This window comes from Canis lupus, chromosome 23, assembly GCF_048164855.1.
Source record: "Canis lupus baileyi chromosome 23, mCanLup2.hap1, whole genome shotgun sequence".
NCBI lineage: Eukaryota > Metazoa > Chordata > Mammalia > Carnivora > Canidae > Canis > Canis lupus.
The window spans coordinates 29,495,415-29,518,776 of NC_132860.1; the positions used below are offsets into that span (position 1 = coordinate 29,495,415).

Consider the following 23,362-nt stretch of genomic DNA (forward strand, 5'->3'; position numbering starts at 1 on the left):
CTGGAATAGAGAAAGCCCTCGATGAGTGTTAACTATTATTTTTATGTACTAGTCACTGGAGTGTAAAGACCTCTCCTTAAAGAGCTTTGTCTAGTCAGGAAGATTTTTGAACAAATGACCAAAACCTAAATGTTCTGAATTCTGTCATAAAATGTGTAGAAGTAGAGGCAGGAGTCTTATGCTAGAGGGAAGGTCAAGGGTAGGAGAAGTTCTTGAGAGTAAAGTTTTTGTTTTTTTTTTTTAAAGATTTATTTATTTATTCATGAGAGATACAGAGAGAGAGAGAGAGAGGCAGAGACACAGGCAGAGGGAGAAGCAGGCTCTACGCAGGGAGCCTGACATGGGACTCAATCCCGGGTCTTCAGGATCACGCCCTGGGCTGAAGGCGCTAAACCACTGAGCTACCCAGGCTGCCCGAGAGCTTTTTAGAAATACAGAATTTTAGGTCCGACTCCGATGTACTCAATCAAAATTTGCATTTTTAACAAGATCCTCAGTTCCTAATGAATATGAAAGTTTGAGAACCACTGGTCTAGAGCATCAAGCTGCTTAGGTTTAAGTCCTGGCTTTACCATTTATTTATAATGTGTGACTCTAGGCAAGCTATTTAACCTCCTTCCCATGCCTTGGTTTTCTCATTTTTAATTAGACATAATAAGTTTCTACCTCATAAAATTTTAAGGACTGAATGAATTAATATGTGAGATGCTTATAATACTTGGCTCCAGGTAAGCAGAGTAAGCTATAATTCTTGACTTACATACTACCTTTTATGTTCAGGGTCAGTTTTATAAGCAGCTTGTCTTTCCATTTCTACTCCATTGCCTGTCACCTTGACATCTGTTGTAGAGGAAGACACTTGGAAGCTACAAGACCTGGGGTTATAAAGTCCAGCTCCCTTCAATTCCTAGCTTTGTGAAACTGGGTGAGTTCTTCAATTTGTGTTTTCCACGTTCATAGTGTGTGTGAGTTGGCAGGGAGGGGGTGGGGAATATATCTAAATCATACCTACTTCACTCAGATGCTGTGAAGCTCAAATAAAAAAATGTACGTTAAACTACAAAATCTTCTGTTAAATTTTCTTTTACCATCTTTCCAAAAGTTAACTAATTGACCTGAAAACAGGTGGCACCTAAATTTAGTGGGAAATAGATTAAGAGAATGCATTGTTAAGATCAAAGAGGGAGACAAGGGCCTGGGGTTAACTGTCCCACTTCATGACTTTCCGAAGGTGCAGGCTTGGGTTTCAACAGTAACAATTTTCTAGGACCTCAACAGAGTATTTTTTAAGCTAATGGGCAAATGGTAATAAACTTACATGCTGTTATTTATTTTCTCTTTCTAATCTATAGCTCCATTCAAGAATATGACCAGTCTCAGACGTTTGCACAGTGGTCCACAATTTACAAATAACGTTTTTCTACGTTGTGTATCACAACATCACTATAGGGTAGTATTAACCCCATTTTACATGAAAATTTTGTTATCAGAAAGCATAGTAAAAACCCTCCTTTACTTGGGCGTTTTTTTTTTTTTTTTTAAAACCAGATCCGATATTTCCAAAAGTACACAATTTAAGAGGAAGGGCAATCACAAAACTTGGATTGATTCTTCCACAATACCGAACGCTGGCTTCGATTTTATGGCCCCTTTTCTCGTATGTAAAACAGGGGCAATACCTTCTTCACACATTTGTTCTGTGATTCAGTAAGAACAAAGGCTGAAGGGGGAACCTACCACGTCGCAGGGCCTCTAATAAATACCTTCTCCTCTGGCCTTTGGCAGCTAAAGCACGAGATACCACTATCATCCCCACTTCACACGTGGAGAAACCCGAAGCGGAGAACGCTCGGGTTCGCCTTCTCCACTGGCATCTCCGCTACCCTCAGACTGGGTTCGCCAATTGCGACGTCCGCTAAGTCGGTTCCTGCAGTGTGGATTCTCTCTCCTTGAGTTGCGCCTGGTGGAGGCTGGAGGCCGCTGACAATTGCTCCCATGACTCTGAGGAATCCGATCCTAATCCTCAACTGCACTTCAGGGACAAAGCTGCTTTTCTACCGTCCCTAACCTCCTCTCAGGGTAAAGGTCGCCGCAAAGCGTCAGCTCCAGCTACCGACGCCATTTTGGCCTCTACGTGTGACGCCACACGTAGCAGAGAGCGCAGCCGATTGGTTGGGAGACGGCAGCCGGAGGAGAGGCGCGCAAAGCCTGAGAGGAGGGTATGGAGGAGAAGCCTAGGAAACTACAATCCCGGCCTTCCTTGCGCCTGCGACAGCACACCGAGAGCGAAAGAGGAGGGAGCTTGGGTTCGGACCACAACTCCCAGCACCTCCCGCGATATCTCCTCTTTCCTTTCAAAACGCGGAGGAAAAGGGGGACCGGGAGAATGGAGGCCTTCTGGAGTCTGTTCTCCGAAAGGCGGGAAAGGCGAACTACACCTCCCGACTGGCAGCGCGCGGCTGCGCCTGCGCCCTGATGCCTGTCGCCATCTTGCCCCTTCTGAGGCACCGCAAACAAACCCAATTCCTGGTGTTCCCTAGTCTTGGCGGAGGAGCCTTTTAGATGAGCCCCGAAAGGCCGGGCAGGTGGGTGACTCTCAGACAAGGCGCTGGGAAGCGCTGGCAGGTTAGCCAGGCTGGAGGACCGCCGGGCTAAGCATTTGGTCCCCCGGGTTGGGACGCCCAGCCCCATCCTCCGTTGTCTCCTAACGGGATCGTGGGGCTCCCTGAGGTGTGCTGAGGGGGACTCTGGAAGGCCTGGCGCTGGGATCCTGGGGGTCCGGCTCCGGGAGCCTCCCGGCGAGTCTCGGTCCTCTGCCTGGCTGTCCGCGCGCCTACTTTCTCTCCGTTGCCCTCTCGGCTGAGGGGGGAGTGGGGCGCTGATGCCGGCCGGGGCCCCTGACACCGGCTGCTGGCCCTGCCGGGCTTGGGTAGGGGGCTTGACATCGGGGTCGGCGCCGAGGGGCGCGGGTGAGGAGGGTGGGCGGGCTGCTCTTGTTGTGGTGCTGCTGGAGAGTGCGTGTTTGGGGAGGGGGCGGGGCGGGCTTGCCTCCTTGACACTTGAGCGGGGGCAGGATTACCCGAGCTCCCGGCTCCGGAGCGGGCTCCCGCTGCTGCCGCCCGGATTCCCGGGGCGCCGCGGCCCCGCGGTGGGGTGCGCTGGCGGGGACGCGTCGGGATGCCGTGACGTGGTGCTCGCTTCGGGCGGTCGCCGGCCGCCTCCGAGATCCTGTCGGGAGGCGGGGACTGGCTGTGGAGGGAGCGGATTCCTTTGGCTCTGCCCCTTCCTCCTCCTCCCCACCCCTTCTCTTTATGTCATCCTGCTGGCCGGGGCGCGCAGTCCAGTTCTCCGAGCTCTGGGTTGGTCCGTAGCTGAGAGGACTATGGGAAGTCGGAGGAGGGGGGGATCAGCTCCGGGCTCCGAGTTAGCAGCTCCAGTGCCTGCCGCGGGATATAGCAGTGATTACGGTTCGCTGCCTGACTCCTCGACTAGACAGTGAGCTCCCTCATTCGTTCGTTCGTTCATTCATTCATTCATTCATTCACTCGCTCACTCACTCATTCACTTTACTCACTCTTCTCTGTCTTCATTCATCTACTTAACAAATATTTACGGTGGATCTACTGTGTGCTAAGCAGGTATTGTGCAAGCGCCCAGCGCTGTTGTCTTTTCATCCTCTAGACCAATTCCCAGTACGAAGTAAGTTCCTGACATCTAAACTTTTGGTAAATGATTGTTTAGTGACTACAGGGTGTAAATTCATCGTTCATTGTTTTAAGACTTGAGAAGAAAGTTTTTTGTTAGGTTCCATTAGTCCATCTAACGCGCTAGGAACTTTATATATTTTACCTCTTGTAACTTCTAAGTGAGAGAGCTGACGCAAATGAAGTACCTTGGCGCAGGTCACACAGGGAATAGCACCTATTTTTTAAACAACCTGCCAGCCACTATAAGAACTTCAAATACTTTTCTATAAGCCTTATAACAGATTGGATGATAATACCTCTGTTTTACAGGTGTGGAAAATTTTTGCTCAGATAGGCCACTTTTCCAGGATCACCCAGCCAGCGAGTTGAAAGCTGAAACTAGAAACTGGAGGTGTCTAACTCTAAAGCCTGTGCCCTTTCCACTATCCTGTGCTGGAATAATAAGTTCTGGAATGGTTGTTTAGTTCTTCCTTTGTCAGAAGTTGAAAAGTGAGGTGGTGAAATAGAATTGTGAGATATTTTTACTGGTTTTACTTCTTAGTGTGTAGATCTCCAGGTAAGTGGCATTTTTAATGTACTTTGGTAATTTGATTTTTGTTTCATTTTGTTTTGGTAGGGAAGACAAGCTCTTTGGGGCTACCAAAAAGAAGCAGCAATGCCTGTTGTGTGGCCAACCCTTTTGGATCTCAGCAGGGATGAATGCAAAAGGATTCTTAGAAAATTGGGTACGGTTTGCATTTTTTATGTTTTATGCCTTTCTGTGATAACTTTTCCATTTTTGTTTTTGTCATGGCTGTTTGCCTGGATGTTATATCTCATGCTGCACTAGAAATTATTTAGAGGTGTACTTCCTATCGTACTCCTTGTTATTTCCCTAGTGCCTTGCATAGTGCTTTGTACTTAGTAGGTGCATGGACCATAGTTATAAAAATAGTAGCTAAGAGTTCTTGAGGGGTATTGGGCTATTCTGAGTTCTTTTCATTCAATATCTTATTTAATCGTCACTCAAATGGGAAAGGTAGGGGTTTTTTGTGTGTTTTCCGTTTTACAGATGACAAAACTGAAGCTTAGAACCCAAGGTGCTGCTGATAGTAGTTCATGGAGTCAGGATTGTAACCCAGGAAATATGATTCCAGTCTCACTTTAACATACTTTTAGCCTTCATGAATGTATGTATGAATTAAATACTGTTTCTGAATTCTAAGTAAATATTAACTATGTTGACTTTCCTGAATTGTATTTACTATCAGTAATAAAACACGCTTTATGTTTATAATTAATTATTTTGAGCTTCTTTTCCTTTAGAGCAACCTTTCTCAACTTGTACTTTAAGGGAGAGAATTAAGCACTAATGCTAGGCCTAATCCATTGTATGTAATGAACTAACTTCTTTTTATGCATATAGGATGGGAATAGTTTTGTCTATTCTTGGGAAAATTGAGAGAGTTACTGAAGTCATGTTTTATATTCTGTGGTTCAAATGAGGAACTTTGGTTGAGATCTAATACTTTAGACTATAAGATCCAAGAAGGACCTTGCTGTCTTCTTTATCACTATAGTTCCAGGCTAGCACATAGAGGGTGCTCAGTAAAGGAAAAAATAGTTTGAAAAAGAACACTAAATGTTTTGGAAGTCGATATGAATTATTGGAATATTTATGATTTTGGAGGGGAAAGTGTGGGCGTTGAATTCAGAGGGACCTGGGGTCTTGGTCTTGTCACTCATGACCCACAAGATCAAGGACAGTGTATTTAATCTTCTTAAATCTATTGTCACTTTTGTAAAAGATGCATAATAATATCTGCCTCATAAGTTTGTCATGTGGATTAATTGTATATAAAAAGGGTCTACTGCAGTACTTGACATCAGAGGGTATAGTGTTTTTAGAGCAGTTACTTTCAGACATTTATTTATTTGCAGGTGAATCTTCAAAGGAAATCCTGGTTGGGAATTCTTTTCTGTAAATCTGAAGTGTAGCTGCTGTAGCTGCGTTGGTCCTGTCTGCTAGTAACATTTACCCTTTTTATTTCCCCTCAGGCCACTAGGAGGATTTTATTTTAAACTATTTCTTACCATTGTATTGTAGGATGTTTAGAGAGCTTTTTTGGACAATCCCTCCATTATTATTTTTTTCCTTTAATCTTATATCCAAACTTTTAGTACTAATTCAAGGATGATTTTCTACACACTTACATGAAATTGCTATAGCTTTCTAGCTACCATTTTTAAAGTTGGACTGTTATTTACTTCATAGCTAAAATAATTGCAAATGAACAGATCGCAGCTACAGTAGATTGGATTAGAATTTCTGGGCTTTTGGGACCTTGAGTCAAGAGATTACCTTTAAATATAAAATTGGTAACCTTTAAGTCTAAATTTATCCTTCACTTTAGCCAGAGCTGTGTGGATAATGTTGCTAGAGAGCTGTTTCTATACAAAAGAAAACAGCCTTCCTACAGGGTAATGTCATCTTCTATGACCCTTCACTTTGGGAGGTGAGCCTTGATAGTGATTTGCAGAAGGACTTCCTCCCCACCCGTTGGCTCATTATCATAACAATGAAACTTTTGAATTGCCTTCAAACACTGGTTTTAGGTCCAAAGTTTAGAGAAAGTACTGTCTTTAAGGATTAATTTAAAATATTTTAAGAATTAAATTTGTTCTTTTAAAAATAGTTATAAATCATTTAACAAAAATGCTAAACATTTACATTTTACATGAGTATAAAGACTCTTTTTTTTAACAATATAATGAACATACCAGTGATAGATAAATGCTTTCCTCCTTCTATCCTGCCTTTCCCCTAACTTATTTTTTAAAAACCATTCCGGAGCTACAACTCCAGCATGCGACTTCATGCTTCATGTACTATAGTATAAATGAAGTGCTGATTTTTTTTTTTTTTTTTTTTTTTTTTTAATGGATGGGTTGAGGACTTTGTATAGTGGCTTGGCAAATCTTTTTGTTTTCTGTGGTGTTTGCTTGTATCTCTTATTAAATTGTTATTTATGTGTCATTAAACACTATAAGAGAATGGTACCAGAAATACCAGAAATTCAATTAAGTTTGATATTTGTCAGGATCTGAGGATACCCTACAAAATGGAAATCAAATGTGAAGGAGGTTGGGCAGCCAGCCAGTAAAGGTTCTTTACAACAAGTGAATTTCTGGAGAAGGTGGGAAGTGCCTGGGGTTGTATGATATTGGTAACTGTGGTCTGAGTCCATTTTGTGTGAGGTTACCACTGCTTACTTTTGTCCATGACCTCTTAATTAGACTTGGAATGAGACTTGAAATGTCAAAAACCTTTGCCACATTTCTTTGGTTAATTTCCCTCTTTTTGAAGTAGTATCTTGATCACCATAAATTGCATAGGCCAAAAGTGAACTTTTTCTTTTTCTTCATACAGCTTTCTCTATCTGACCTCTCCATTTATTTTTATGGTATTGCCCTTCTCCTAAATATCTCGCACACTACAAAACCTGATTCCTTTCCTTGTGCTGTTTCTGCAGTCAACCACTGAGTCCTATAAATACAACTTTTTAGCCTGGAATTAGGCTTCTTTTGGCCCCAAACAACTTTTCCATTTTCATCCTTCTTGATTCCTGTGTATGTGTCTCTTGGATTTTAACTACCTTGAGAATAGGGACTTTGTTTTGTTCATGTGATATTCTGCATGGTACCTTGTAGTAGTAGTAAAGTGCAGCTGAGTTTGGTTTGAGTTAGTGACTATCCAAATACTTTCCCAAAAGTAAAACTCTAGTCACTGACTGTTACTGGAAAGTTGATGTCTATTTGAGAAGTTATTTGCTCTTTTACTCTTTTCCTTTTGCATATTTGCATTTTTTCTCCTGCTTGCTTAGAGCACACTTTCTGATTAAAGCTTATACTTCTAGACTGGATGATGTGTTTCTCCTCTATGCTTTTACCACTATATTATAAACTGTATCATCATTGTTAGATGACTTGTTTCACTGTAGCTTTATTCAGAGTTAACTCCATGAAGGCAGGATTTAGCATACTATCTGGTACATATAGTATAGGACTCAGTACTGATTTGTTAAATAAAATATTCTGTAAATGAGGCATTAATTTTTAGTATAGTGATTTCTTAGTTGGTTACCCCCAGTGTCTTTCTGAACTCTACTTTGGGTCCTGATAAAAGCTAAAATATATGTGTTTTCTGGTACTAGGTATTTCCTTTATTACTCAGAGCAGGAAAGCTTTGTCCTTCCAGAGAGACCCCATGAAACATCTACATGGTCTTCAGGATACATTGAATATGCAGCATGTTTACACATGGGATAATTCAGTTGGATTAGACATTTCTGCTTAATAGTCAGCTCACTTTTTTTTTTTGACTCTTAGAATTGTGAATAACATGAACTGAATGAGGCTACTAGTTTATTATTGGTGTACCTAGGATGCAGATATGCCTGCCTTCATTATTTGTATGTCAGACATTGGGAAATGCCAAATACTAGTATCAACTTGAATTGACTAAGAAGGTAACTAGTTTGGACACTTATTTCCTATCATTGTATTTTGCTTGGATATACCTGTCTCATAGTGTTAATGGCTTAAGACAACTATTTTTTCTTTTGATTCTGTGGTTGCTGGTTTTGCCTGAACTCTCTCATGTGGCTGTACCACTAAGCTGGTAGTTTAGCTAGTTGAGGCTCAGCTCTGATGGGCCTCTCTCCATGTGGCTTTTCATCCTGAGCTTCTTCACAGCTTGGTAATCTCAAGGTTCCAAGAGAGCATGGCCCTGTGTGCAAATGTTAGTGAACTTCTGTTTGTATCATGTATGCTGATGTTCCACTGGCCAAGGCAAGTCACATGCCAAGCCCAGAGTTAGTGTGGGAAGGGACTGTATAAAAGTAATACCAAAAAAAAAAAACAAAAAACCACACAATTCCCAAGGAGTGCAGGCATGGTTCATTGGGAGCCAGTGAGGACTTTTTGGTTTTATATGTATATATATTTTTAAAGATTTTATTTATTTATTCATGAGAGACAGAGAGAGAGAGAGGCAGAGACACAGGCAGAGAGAGAAGCAGGCTCCATGCAGGAAGCCCAATGTGGGACTTGATCCTGGGACTCCAATATTATCCCCTGAGCCAAAGACAGATGCTCAACCACTGAGCCATCCAGGCGTCCCTGGTTTTTATTTTAACCAGTGTTGGAAACTGTTTCATTTCATAATGATTGTTGCTGTGGAAAGATAGTGAAACTGTCTGGTACAGGGGTTCAGTATATTATATCTGGCTTGCTATGAGAGCAGGTCATGTTCCCTAACTTCTCTTGGTCATTTCAATAGTAGATGCAGATGATCTTAAATCTGGAATGTCTCTCCTAGATAAAGAAATTAAGGTTCAGGGATAAGAAAGGACTTGCCCAAGGTCACACAACTATTAAGTGGTGGTACTGAATCTGGTTATTTGACTCTTATTCTAGGAGTTTTTCTGTTGTACAGTACTTGTGGTATTTTCAACCCAAGGAGGGAGGTAGAAGGTAGTTTGAGTGCTAGGCAGGGCTAAAGAATTATCTCAAGGATTGGTCAGTGTAGATACCGGTCAGTAAAGCTAAAAATTTCTCTTATTGGCCTTGTATCACTGGGAGCCTGTTTCCAGTTGTTGGTAGCATCTGAGTTAAACATTCTTCAGTGATAAGGTATGAGACAAAATATTTGCCATTGATTTTTCTACTTAAACAATTTTATATATATGACTCCTGGGAGGCAATAAAAAACAAGATATCCAATTATAAAAGCCACATTTCAATCAGTGCTCTTAGATAACATTTTTGAGAGGAAATTTTAAAATTTTGTATATTTATTGATTTCTAGGTTTTTTTGCCCTGAACTTTCACTATATGTAGCGACAGTATTAAAATATTGAAGGCCTATCTTGATAAAATAATTTTCTTCTTCTAGAATTGGAGGCATATGCTGGAGTTATCAGTGCACTTCGGGCACAGGGAGATCTCACCAAGGAAAAGAAAGATCTTCTTGGAGAACTCTCAAAAGTTCTTAGGTAAATTATCATAAAAGTTTGTGAGATGTGACTCTAGAAATTCATTTTGAGGGGTGTTAGTACTTTTCATTCTCAAATTGAAGACAGAGGTGTTCACGTTGTTGGTACTTAGATATCCTATCCCAGTTGTGTGCTTTGTTACAGAAAGTTATATAATTTATCATTTATTCTGTAGTCAAAGCGTTTAATGCAGGTTATTTTAGGTTTGGGTCACCTGAGAAGGGGAGGTATTTTTGAAGGAAAGAAGAGCTAGTAGCAACAAGATCTAAAGACCTGGAGTGGCCCAGTGGCATTTGTTGGGAGGGAAGAAGGAGATGCTAGGAAGTTGTTGTCTTAGAAATGGGCGGTTTTTATATAGTCATAGCCTTGAGAATAATATATCCCCTTAGCTTCCTGCCAGAGTGGCAATTGAATCTGTTAAAAAAATTCTAGTGAATGGGATTCTTTGATACCTTGTCTTGATCCATTCTAACATCTTGAGCTTTCTCAGAAAATGTTCTGATTTAACTGAGGTTTCCTTTCTACATTTAAAACCATTTTGTCCTATTCTTTTTTTAAATGAAAATAGGGAAGAATCTTTTCCTATATTTGGTTGACATTAATATGGGGATATTATTAAGTCAAATTCTTACTCTTATTGTCTTCATATTTAATAACATATATTTTTTGTTTGTCGTTTCTTTCTTTTTCTTTTTTTTTTTTAATTTAATTTATTCATGAGAGACAGAGAGAGAGAGGCAGAGACACAGGCAGAGGGAGAAGCAGGCTCCATGCAGGGAGCCGGATGTGGGACTCAATCCTGGGACTTCAGGATCATGCCTTGAACAGAAGGCAGACACTCAACCACTGAGCCACCCAGGCGTCCCTTGTTTGTTGTTTCTATTTCCTCATAAATCTGCTTTCCAGCCCCTTAAGTATTTTAGTTGATAATACTGATTTAGCATAAGCAGTAAAGATTACAATTTGAAGAGTGGTATTCATTTTGAGTATTTATGAGTGGAATGAGTATAGCCTTTTTTCACTTGTTTAGTATTAACTTTACATGTATTTAAATAGGAGCAATGTAAGCACATTTTTACTGTAATGGTAACATAGTGTAATGTAGAAGACATACAGCTGAAAGCGGAGGTGTTAAGTATAAGAGAGTAATGTCCCAGTGTCAAATTTCATAGCGTATAGCCACAGGAAATAGATTATCTTGCCACTTTTGTTTCTTTATTATATTCACTGAACATAAAATTATAGACTCTTAAGCTTTAGAAAAGACTTTAGAAGACTTTCTTCCAAATGCCAAAATCCTCTTAGTAGTCATGATTAAGAGTCATTCAGTGGTTGTTTGCATATTTAGATAACAGGAACCTCTGCTAATCTTGAACATGGTCTGACATTTCTGAGTTTTGGAAGTAGTGGCTTGATATCAAGCTGATTTGTCTTCCTGTGATTTTTAATTTGCAACTAATTCTCTCTGCAGTTACACAAAATCAGTATGAACTCTTTTCTATGATTTTGGTTTAAAGCATCTGAAGATATATGTTAGGCACCTGTCTATTTCTTTTCACAAATCAGTCTTGTCCCCCCTCCTCCCCAAGCAGAATGTTGACTTAAACATTTAGTAAAAGTATAGAAAAGAGCTGCCTGCTTGGCAGAGTTCTATAATGGCTATTTTTTTTCATAGCATCTCAACAGAGCGCCACCGTGCTGAAGTTCGGAGAGCAGTAAACGATGAACGGTTAACAACAATTGCACATAAGTAAGCCATTAGTCATACAACCCCTGATTTTTTATGACATAGTATAACGTAGTTTTGAAACAGTCTTCCTGTTGTATAGCAGATTCCTGAGACTTTTATCTTAGGAGTAATATTTCTATACTCAGGGATCCTGACCATAGAGGTGTTAACTGTTTATTCAGTTGGTTATGTTTTTGCATTTGGTTAGGCAAGCTTTAAGTACTCAGGTCAAATCCCGTTACAATGTAATCTCTGCATAAAAGGCCACCACAATTTAGCAGATGATTCACTTTTTAAAGTTCAGTGATAAAGTAGTAGGCTCCACTAATTTGACAGCCCCTTAGAGGTTCTTTGTAATGGTATTTGGTATGTATATTGCTTTATAAATAGGCATTATAAATTTTTTATGACTAATATTTCATGTTTTTTGAGATTCAGTAAAAGATAATATATGTTCTGCTTTTAAGAAATATGAATATATCTTAATTTGCTTTTAAAAAGCCAATAAAATAAAATTATGAAGGATTCTTATCAAATTGTTTTTAGATCATTATAACTATTTGACAGATGGGGTGGAGGGTGGTGAAGGACTAAGGGCAGGGATAAAACATTAGTAGAGGATGTATGGAGAGAGTGCCTCCTAAAGAATAGAAAGGAACAACAACAACAAAAAAGAATAGAAAGGAACAGAAATTGTCCTTAAATGTTAATGAAAGATGACAGGAACGTATCATAAAAATAATATACATTACAGTATAACTCATTTGTTTTTTATTTTTATGTTTTAATGTGAAATAAAACTAAAGGAAAAAAATTTAATGCATTTCCATAATGTGATAAATAGTGCATTTAAACCAATTGGCAGCATTTGAATTGACCCTGTAGACATTAGCTTCAAGTTGTGCTTCACTGTTCCTCATTTTATTTAACTTATAAAATGGGGTGCTACCTTTTTAACTGCGTAGTTTGAAAGTTTAGACATTTGAATTTTGAGATTTTTCAGTGATAGGTATGTATGCGCTGTAGGAGTTTGGAATTTTTCCACTACAGACATTAAGTATTTAGTTGTCAGGCCTACATGGTTGAAACATTCAAATGTTAATGTGTTCCTTCTTTAATTTGCTCTAAACTTTTGAATTGGGATGCTCTAAAAATAATAACCTATATTCTAATTTGAGAAGGTAATAAGAAACTTATGTGCTAGATAATAAAGTAGTAAACAATAGCTTACATTCAGAGGCACTTAGAGACAAAGTACCTTAAAAGCATTGGAAAAATATTGTGGGGCAATTAGTTGTAAGTTGATGCATCAGTTTCATACTTAAAGGATAACACTTATTTAGTCTCCTTTTCCTTTTTTCCCCTTTAAAGAATGAATTTATCCTTATATTTGGGTGAAAGACCAAGTTACAGGTATGCAAATAGGTTATTATTATTTCAGGCTTTTTCTTGTATTATTTCAAAATTGAAGCTCTCAATTATTCAGGGGCACATATTCCCATTTACAAATTAACCGTGCCCTCTGCTTTTCCTTCTCTTCCCCTCCTCCCCCTCCTAATACTGCCCACCCTTTAGCCATTTTGCTGCTTGGGAGTACCTCTAGTCAGAGGGTGGGAAGGGAGAGGAGGTGAAAATTTTAATTAGTCATTTTACTATTTACTTGTTAGTTGTCCTGGAAATGGTTTGGTGGAAGAATTTAAAAGCATTTGCCAAAGTATTTTTGGATAATATGTGGATTTCTTTAATCTGTTTGACCTCTCCCTTTCCCTCCTCTCTCTATTAGCATGGATAATTGAGAGTTGGCTTTTATCTGCCTGTGTTTCCTTTTTTTCTCTCCTTTCTGATTTCCTTACTACATGAATTTAATTTTCTGAAGAGTTTACTTCAGCATATAATTTTAAAAGCTTCTTAGGTCTTCCTATACTCCTGTTTTAATATTTTATGCTGTGGTTTTAGTTTGACTAGGTGTCGTATTTTACTTGTTGAGCCCAGGGTTCGGTGAGTGTGGAATGATGAGGAAGGCATAATCCTGTATTCTCTACATCTCCTCCGCCCTCTTTCCCTCAGAAATAGCAACAGAACCTAGATCCAAAGATTATAGGAGGGCTTCATACTCTGAGCCTGAAAAAAGCGACTGGAGCCAAGTAGGAATGCATCTGAACTGACTGCATTCCCTTTCTCCTTTCCCTTCCCTCCCCCACTCAAAATAGCAGCTTAGGCCAGAAGGAATGTGGTTGAAAGGTGAAGAGAAAGCCGAGAAGATTGAGCACAAAGGAGGTGGAAACAAAAGGAGCTGGGTGTCTGGGATCAAAGAAAAGCCTTGCTTATGGCTTGAAGCATAACACGTGTTTATTATTCGGCACCAGACCATTTATTAAGTTTGATACTTGAATCCAGTTTCAGAACATCTCAGAATATTATAATATTAAAACCTGAAATATCAAGGGACTTCAGAGTTTTTAATTGTGCCACTCTTGCCAGCATTGTCTCTAGCGTTCAAAGAAAGTGGCTATCTGGAATTACTGTTGTCTTAATTCCTTCCCCATAAGCCAAACATTCATAGTTTACTGTGTGAGTTTCTATACGAGGGTAAAAATTTTTTGCCGCTGCGCTGCATACCAAAGGATGTGAGGGCCAAGGTTGTTTCATTAGGATCATGTTAGGTTTCTCAGGAAAGGGGCTGGAGCAAGGTTTCTACCCTCCCTTGCCATATTTAATCTAAATACATTGAAACTTAGATATTCCAGGGAAGCCCTGGACTAAGATGTTTACAAAAATCTGTAAAATTCAGTTTAGATGATTTGTGCAACTAATGCATATTTACATCCTCATTACTAAGCAAAAAGGAATTTTTGATCTAATTCTAACATAATTTCTCACTCACTTAAAAAAAGTTTGAGCATGTTTGCATGAGTAGAAATTTGGAAGATTTACAGATCTTTTTGAAAGTTGCAGTTGTGTCTTTTGCACTGCAAATTCTGTCTTATCAATAGCAAATATTCATGTGTTTCAAATTATTAATCTTCCATAATTTCTGCCACCATTTAAACAATGCACCAGGTAAGTGTAGACATCACTCTACTTATGTGTAAACTCTCACATAGCAAATTTACTGGTGATATTCTAATAAAATGATAGCAAAATAGGCGTAAGCCAAGAAAACACTAAATAGCTTTTAGAATTTTTTTCTTCAACAATTAGCCGTAGCCTAATTCTGTTTCTCTTTTCTTGTTTATACCATTCTCTGTTCCAGAACTAGTGTCAAATTGGAGATTATGTAATAAGAAATTTGTAGAGTTAATTGGGGTTTTAGGAACTACTCTTTCCCTTGTCTTAGGTAGGACTGGTTAAACAGTTTGCAGATTTCTTGTAGTAACCTAACTAGATTCATCAACTTTTAGAAATTACTTTTTGAACTGAACGTAAATCCTTCTCACATTGTAAAGTAATTTATTTGTTCCGTTCAGCTAAAGTTGATAATCGTTAGACAAGTGTCCAATTAGTATAAATCAAAGGCAAATGTTAGACATAAAACTCTTTTGAAAAATTTTATACTTCCTACTTGTAATGTGGCAAATAATGTCAGTAGTATGATGTATACATGTTGAAGGAAACATGTATGGTCACACAGTGGCTGTGTGACCTTAGGGAATTTATTTAACCTCTCAGTGACTCAGTTTCTCCATCCACAAAATGGAGATAATATTACCGATTTCATAGGATTATTGAATTATGAATTAATACATAGAAAATGTTTAAAACAGTGCCTGACCTAGAAAAAGTGCTTAGTTGATGTTAACAACCGTCATCATCATTATCGTTATTCCATTTTCCACTAACGAGGGGTTTTGTGTACACTAACTATAAAGAGTCAGTGGACATTAAGAGTCTTAAGCTCTAGATTGGGTTGTAGAATCTTTGGTTTGGAAAAGAAGCAGAAATATTTCTGATTTAGTAATGAGATTGACTAATTGGTTCTGGGTAAATTTTAAGCTTTGACACTTATCATTAGGAAAAGTGATACTGCCATTTGTGGAACCAAATCAAGAGAAGGGACACAATTGTCTTTTCATATTTCAACCATATTTCAGTTGGATTCCTGTGATAAAATTTGCCCAAGAAGTTGAGTAGAGAAACAGAATAGTGTCTGCTTAGGGGGGGATAATTCAATGGCCTCACTTCTTAGAGTGAAGAGTGGTATAAGTAAAATTAAAGTTGTGGCAGGTTTCTTCCAGTGACTTCAAATCAGTCTGTTTTTTAACATGAAAGATACTAATATAACACACTGTCAGTGACACATGCAGTGATATAAAAGACCCTCTTCTATCCCTCCGTACTTAGTCTCCCTCGTTTACTGCCTCAGTTTCCCTTGTTTGAAAGCCTTAGAACCTCTGGCCATGCAGGCAGTTAGATCATTTTTGCAAAGGTTCAGTGAATTTTATCCTTAGTTATTAAGGAGAATCTAATTTTATTTTTTTTATTTATTTGTTTATTTTTTTTTTAAGGAGAATCTAATTTTAAAAGTTACAAGTACTTTTTACCTTTTTAGTTGAATTACAAAATTAAGTTCTAAAAGTTAGTAGATGTACTAGTTTTTATTAGCAATGCCAGATTTAAACTAATGAAAATGTCAATATTTAGAAGGCATAGGAAAATTTTTCATAGTTTCAATTGTGTTAATGATAAGATTCAGATTATAAAATAAAATGTGTAAGAACTTAAGTGTGTGTGAAATCCCTTGAATTCTGATAATCATAATTTTGATTTTGCTTGCTTAAAATAAAGCCTCTCCTACTCACTCAGGATACTTTTTATAATTTAAAAAGTTATATTTGCTTGAGAAAATAGTTGATTCATTCTTAGTGATTGAGAACCCTTGTAGCAGCATTTTCTTTTTTGTTTAGTATGTCTGGACCTAATAGCTCTTCAGAATGGTCCATTGAAGGTCGTCGCTTGGTTCCACTGATGCCCCGGTTGGTTCCCCAAACTGCCTTCACTGTAACAGCTAACGCTGTTGCCAATGCAGCTATCCAGCACAATGCATCTCTTCCGGTGCCTGCAGAAACAGGAAGTAAGGAAGGTGAGTAGAAAACTACTTCTGTGTATAGAGATGACTTTTCTCAGATTCTTCAAGACAAGGTGTTCTGTTTTTCATTGTTTTTAATCCCAGTGTATGAAGGTTGCAAACCACAGTGAGCAACTCTTATTCTGACATTAGAAACTGCCAAGTTTTTAGTCTCAGGCAAAACTAAATCTCCCTTTTGTTCAAAGTGTGAATTCTATTCATCACAAAATTGCAAAAAGCCTTCTTGGAATGAATCTTTTGTATGAGTATATCTTGTTAGAAGTGGATAAAAGGCCTTAATGGGTGACATGGAAGATAAATGATAGAATTTAGCTGCTGGAGAAAGATGCCTAACTGATTACTTAGACAATAAAGCTCTGTTTTTATCTTCTGGAATCAATGGTATATTGTATTTTTCTGTTCTAGTCAATGTTCTGAATCTGTTAGACTACCTGGCAGAAGAGAAGACTTTCTTCTTATTTAATCTAGTAATTGACACATGCTTTAAAAATTCTTGAATTCTCTTGAGGTCACTAAGAGTGGTATTAAACTTGAAAGCGCATATTTGGATTGATGCTAGTAGCTTGGTTTAGTGTTGCTTGAAAATAACCCTGAAGATAAGGCAATTTTCAGATTACTTTGGGGAATTGTTTCTTGACTAGCTATGGGTCTTGGGGTAGAATGAGACACTTCATGCATGCCAGGCTCTGTTTTAGGCTGAAGGAAGCTATATTTTGAGCTATTGGTACAGGTACCAATGTACAAACTTGGCCTCCACCGAGTTCCTGTTTTCTTTGTTGTAGGAGAGATATCTTTCTTCTCTTCCTGCTTTCACCTTTTCTATCCACCAACTCTCTGGTGGAGTGAAGAGTATAGGATTTCTAATAGTCAGATCTGTGTTCCTGAGTCCTAGTTAGCCATTTCTTAGCTATGTGACCTCCAGCAGCTCTTAGCTTCTGTGAACATTAGGTTCCTCATCTTTAAAATGAGGATGTGGTATTGTAAGAATTAGTGATAATATATAGAAAGCATTTAGCATAGTGCACGGTACTCAGTAAATGGTGCCTTGTGAACTATTCTTGCTTCTTGCTGTTACTCAAGAAATTGACATATGATGTGTCATTACGTTAGTAGATTGTTGCACTGCTTGAATGACAAGTGATTCGTAAGTTGTTTTATGATAAAGTTACCTTGCTGTGGTTCCCCCCTAGTAGCCAAGTTGGAAATTGCCATGGTTAGGGAAAAATTATGCATCACTCCATCATTGGTTCTGCTATCACTATTAAAAGAGACTACAAATATGTACCTTTTGTCTAACTCCTGCCATGAATGAAAATTTTTTATTTTTCTCAGTATAGTTTTACTTATTTTTTAATTTTTAAATTTTTTCTCAGTATAGTTTTAAACTTGATTTTTTTGTAACTGTGCTCTTCTCCATTGGCAATGTTACCTGTAGATCAGCTATTAAATACTTGAGGAAAACCCAGTGAAGTGATGATTTTCAGGAAGGGTTATTAATACCTTTTAACTTAATGGACCTAATACATAGTAATGGCCTCTAACTTCTGATCACATGAAAATGTTAAAATTGGCCTGCAATAAGAAAATTATTTTTCTGTATATGCGTGGACAGTTTTGGTGAAAGTTAACAGCAAACTTTTTTATCGTTCCTTCAGTAGTGGTTTGCTATTCCTACACAAGTACCACGTCAACCCCAACCTCTACCCCTGTTCCAAGTGGCAGCATAGCAACGGTTAAGTCTCCAAGACCTGCCAGTCCTGCCTCCAATGTAGTTGTCTTGCCAAGTGGAAGTACTGTTTATGTCAAAAGTAAGTGATATTCTCAGTGTTATCAGGGCCTCTTGGCTAAATGCTGCAGCATAGGCTCTGATTAGATCTGCCTTCCTGGATTAAATCATCGGTCCACTGGCTATTAGCAGTGGTTAGTTTTTGAAGGTTGTAAATTCCTTTCTTTACCCGTGACTAGGTATATATTGCTTTTTAATCAGTTCTGGGGGTTGAGAAATTACTTCTTTTTTGTTCTCCTTGGGAAATCTTCCTTGAACAGTGCTATTCTTCAAGTATTCGCTTGTTTTGATTGTCATGGAATAGAAATGTAAATGGAAACTGAAGAAATGTGCTTATGTGATTTATTTAGTGTTTACTTCTATAATTGTAACCTTTGTAATGTTTTTTTAAAATTATTTATATAGCATATCATCCGACTGTTAGATTCAGTGATACATTCTAGAGAGTCCATCTTTTGTATTTCTAGTTGACTGTAAGCCTATGAAGTTTCTTTGCGGTTATTAGCTCCTTGAGTCTATTCTGTGAAGCAGTTTCATGTCCAGGTCATTTTTTGGTTTTAGTTTCTGTTATATCAATACTATTCTGCCTTTGTTATCAGCTGGAGATTATTAGTATTTGATTTTCATTTTTTCTCAGTATAGTTATAGACTTGATTTCTTTGTAACATTTAGAGGTAGAGCTTGCTGTTTTAGGAGTGATTTTAGGTCATTGTCAGCCTTATTTAAATTAGTCTAATAATTGAAGGTATAAGGAGTTATATTTTATTAACAATTCCATAAGTCATGCTGTGTATTTTTTTTTTGTCTGCTCTATAGAGATTTCCTATGTATGTTGTAAGGTTTTATGTTCTTCATCTGATTTAAGAAAAAAACAGTCTACAAAAACAGTTGAGGCTTTAGTTCATAAAGATTGGGATCTATCTGGAACTATTAAGTTTATATCTGATTTCTGTAGGAGTAAGAGATTTATTTTTTTAGTTCTCTTTTTTTTTTAAGTTTATTATTATTGTTTTTAGTAATCTCTACACCCAACATGGGGCTTGAACTCATGACCCTGAGACCAAGAGTTGTGTGCTCTTCTGACTGAGCCAACCAGGCGCCTCGTGATCTATTTTTTGATCATTTTTAAAACATTGAAAGTGAATCCCAAACCCGAGGAAACCTTTTCACATAATATGTAGTTTGAAACAATAGGAAATTTACTGCTTTATTCTCAGGAGTCAGACAGGCAACACTAGTTTGGGATATAATCATTCATTAATCTAGCTTCATATGTGCAAGGCACTATACCAGGGAAACAAACCGATAAGTCTTAGTCATTGCCCTCTGGGAGCCATAATAATGGAAGATGTGCAGACCAACAGCCACATTGCCATGGGGTAAGTGATACAGAAGGGAATATACAAAGTGCTTAAGCTCAGAGGAGATGTGGATTAGTTTTGCTTAGCAGAGTAAGAGAGAGCTTCACTAAGATGACTTGCAGGATGATGAAGAGTTCGTTGATGGTAGGCAGTATTCCCCAAAGAACAATAGCATATGGAGACTCTGGATGGGTAGAATGTAGTAAGGTGGCTTTAGGGAATGGTGAGCAGTACAGTATACTAGCATTATAGAGGTGCACAAGGTTGGGTGGAACAGGGTATAGTTAACCCATGAGCAATGTGGGGCTTAGGGCTCTGACTCCCTGTGCTGTTGAAAATCTGCATATATAACTTGACTTCTCAAAAATTTAACTACTAATAGTCTATAGTGGACCAGAAGTCTTGCTGATAACATAAACGGTCGACTAACACATATTTTGTATATGTATTATATACTGTATTCTTAGAATAAAGTAAGCTAGAGAAAAGAAAGTGTCATTCAAAAAGTCATAAGGAAGAGGAAAGAGAAACATTTAAAGTAATGTACTATGTTTATCAAAAAATATGCACATATTAGTGTACCTGTGTACTTCTAACCTGTGTTTGTAGGTCAACTATATTGTGTTCTTGGAAAGCTGTAGAACCTCAAATGATGTAATGATTTAAGTGCCTCGCCTTTAGGGAGATAAAAACTACTTAAGGACTTAAGGCAAGGAGGCATTGACACAATTAGATATGAGATTCTGTAACTGGCAGTAAAATGGAGGTGGTAAAGTAGACTGATTGGAAGCATGGACACCTTTTAGGATGTTACTAAAATACAGGCAGGAGATAAGAAGGCCTGACATAGCTACAGGATTAAAGGAGGAAAGGCATTCAGAGAAAACTTCTGAGGGAGAATTGATAGGACTTACTGTTTGGGCATGAGGCAAAGGGACAGGTCAAGGATGACTGGTGACACAAAGATTTAAAATGAAGTCTAAAATGCAGGGTTAGATTGTGATAAATACAACAAAGTTGTCCTTGCCTTTCAGGTGTTAGCTGTTCGGATGAAGATGAAAAACCCAGAAAACGAAGGCGAACAAATTCTTCTAGCTCCTCCCCCGTTGTCCTAAAGGAAGTTCCAAAGGCTGTCGTTCCGGTCTCAAAGACTATCACTGTGCCTGTGAGTGGCAGTCCCAAGATGAGCAACATCATGCAGAGCATTGCCAACTCCTTACCACCCCACATGTCTCCTGTGAAAATAACTTTCACCAAACCATCAACACAGACAACAAACACAACAACACAGAAGGTATGTGCAGGAGGGAGTCTCTGTCTGCCAATCGCTATTTCCATCTCTTTCAGTCAATATGATTCACATTTAACAAACATGGACTGAGTACTTACTATGTGCTTGGCATTATGCTGGGAATGTTCAGGTCTCTTGCTTTAATTCTGCACAGAAAGCTTTGGGATAAGTATTACTAATTCACTTTTTACAGATAAGGCTCAGAAATGCCAAATGACTTGCCTAATGTCACACAGCAAGCAGATCTTATACTTTTAAGACTTTTGTTCTATTTTATTATTATAATGCCATTTGGAAAAAAATTAAAATACAAGATTTTTTTTTAACCTGTAAATGGATAACTTTACCTTTAGGAACTGAGTTTTTACTTTGCCAGAGTAACAAAGTTGTCAGAAGTGAGTATTTTACAGAAGAAAGGACAGGTACGATTAAATAATTATTGTTGCCTTTTTTTATTCTTTGTATGCTATCATTAGTTCTTTCCTAAATTCTTCTCAGTGTGTTCAAATCATCAGTATTCTGTCAGTTTTATGTTATTAGAACCCTAACTTTTCCCACTAATCTGGATGCCGATCACACCCCAGGCTTGTTGCACACCTGTATCTCTGGGATCTCCCTTCATCGTCCTTCTGATATTCCTCCTTCGTTTATTTACACATTTGCTGGAACATCCCTGGTAGCTTCTTGGTGTATGGGTGGATAGAAGGTAAATTTTTTGAAACTTCATGTGGTGGACTGAAAATATCTTTATTTTACTCTCCCACTTTCTTGATGGTTTGGCTAGATAAAGTATTTTTTAGGTTGGAGGTTAATTTTCCCTGAGAATTTTAAAGATACTGGTCCATTAACTGTTGGCTTCAATAGTCCTTTTGAGAAGCCCAATGCCATTTTAATTTCTTCTTTTTCTCTTTGAAAACTCTTGGTAACAACTTTCAGAGTTCAGAAATTTCAAGATAGTTTTTCTTGGTGTGGGTCTTTATTTTATACACTGGGTTGCACATTCAGTGGCCCCTTTCACTCTAGACACTCATGTCCTTCAGTTCTGGGAAATTTCTTCAGTTGTTTCCTAAGTTTTTCTCTGTTCTCTCGTTTTGGATCAACTAGGATGTTGAACTGCCTGGATTAATCCTTTTGCTTTCTTATCTTTTCTTACTCCCATTTCTTACTCCTATTTTTTCCATTTCCATTTGCTTTTTCTTTCTGCTATGATGTAGTAGTTAAAAGCCTGGAGTTTTGGAACTAGACTTCTGCATTTGAATCCCAGTTTTTACCACTTACTAGTTTTGTGACTGGGAAAACTAAATTCTGGAATTGAATTTTCTCATTTGAAAAACAGGGAAAACAATCTATAAGGTTTAGGGGTATATGTAAATGAGGTAATAAATATAAAACTTAGACTAGAGCCTAGCACATAGTAAATGCTCTGTAAGTATTATTTTCTTTGTTCTTTAGTGTTACCTTCACTACTTTTCTGGATTTGTCATTTTTGCTATCATACTTTAAATTTCTAGTAACTCTTTCTTGATCTCTGAAAGTTACTGTTTTTTAAAAAACGGCATCCTGTTCTTTTCATAAAATCACTATATTCTGATGATATTCTTGACTTTTTTTTATTCTTTCATGTTTTCTCTCTTACTTTTAAGTTCCTTTTATCTGTTTTGATCTCTGTTTCATTTCCAAGTTTTCTTAAACACTACCTATCTGCTTCTATATGAATGTGGGCACTAAAAGCTGACAAAGCTGTATATATAGGTGGGACATGTTGGCTAGTGACTTTCATTGTAGCTTGACCTAGCTGGGCTGTTTGGTTGAGAAAAACCCACTGCCTCTTTACCTCTACCAGTTATCACTCTTATTAGGGCTTTCTCATGGACTGGTCAGATTTACTCAGAGAAGAATTTTTAGTTTCCTGTCTCAAGTAGTTAGCAGTCTGTCAGTATTTGAGGAGTATATGGAATAGGCTGGATAGTCTCACCATTCAGTATGTAGACTTCTCTTAACCCGTTTGTAGTAATAATGCTCAGCTCTCTCAGCCCAGTGTTATCACATTCCCTTGGACTCCATCTTTCCCTCAAAGAGAATAAATTCCTACTCTTCCTTTAGGATGGGGGAGGGTAGCTGTGGATCTAAACGCTGCTTAAATAGATTGTCAACTGATGTTCTTCTCTCTAGTGCCACTTTTATTTCTACTTAAGACATAGCTTGTGCTCTCAATTCCTGAGTCTTCCTGGGGTTCTCTGGTTTCCACTTTTGAGGTTATGCTTAATTGGTTACTACTTGTCTATTTTCTAGTTTACAAAACTTCACAGCTGTTGCCTTCTTTTCATTTTGACCATATGAGTTTATATGCCTCTTCCCCTTTAAAAA

At 38.1% G+C, this 23,362-nt stretch overlaps 1 protein-coding gene across 9 annotated transcripts in view; it reads left to right on the plus strand.

The window, feature by feature from the left end:
* Nucleotides 1–23,362, plus strand: part of EMSY (EMSY transcriptional repressor, BRCA2 interacting) — a 142,292-nt gene that overhangs the window by 49,485 nt on the left and 69,445 nt on the right. For 2 of the 9 annotated variants that reach the window (XM_072794693.1, XM_072794695.1), the window contains exons 2-8: nt 4,324–4,432; nt 9,643–9,742; nt 11,418–11,492; nt 12,843–12,884; nt 16,376–16,551; nt 18,213–18,365; nt 20,739–20,998. In XM_072794693.1, coding sequence (XP_072650794.1) covers nt 4,324–4,432; nt 9,643–9,742; nt 11,418–11,492; nt 12,843–12,884; nt 16,376–16,551; nt 18,213–18,365; nt 20,739–20,998 — 915 coding nt within the window. Of the gene's footprint in view, nt 1–2,224; nt 2,586–3,471; nt 3,496–4,323; nt 4,433–9,642; nt 9,743–11,417; nt 11,493–12,842; nt 12,885–16,375; nt 16,552–18,212; nt 18,366–20,738; nt 20,999–23,362 lie in introns of those variants that run through there. The other 7 variants (XM_072794696.1, XM_072794697.1, XM_072794698.1 and 4 more) reach the window with 7 other exon arrangements.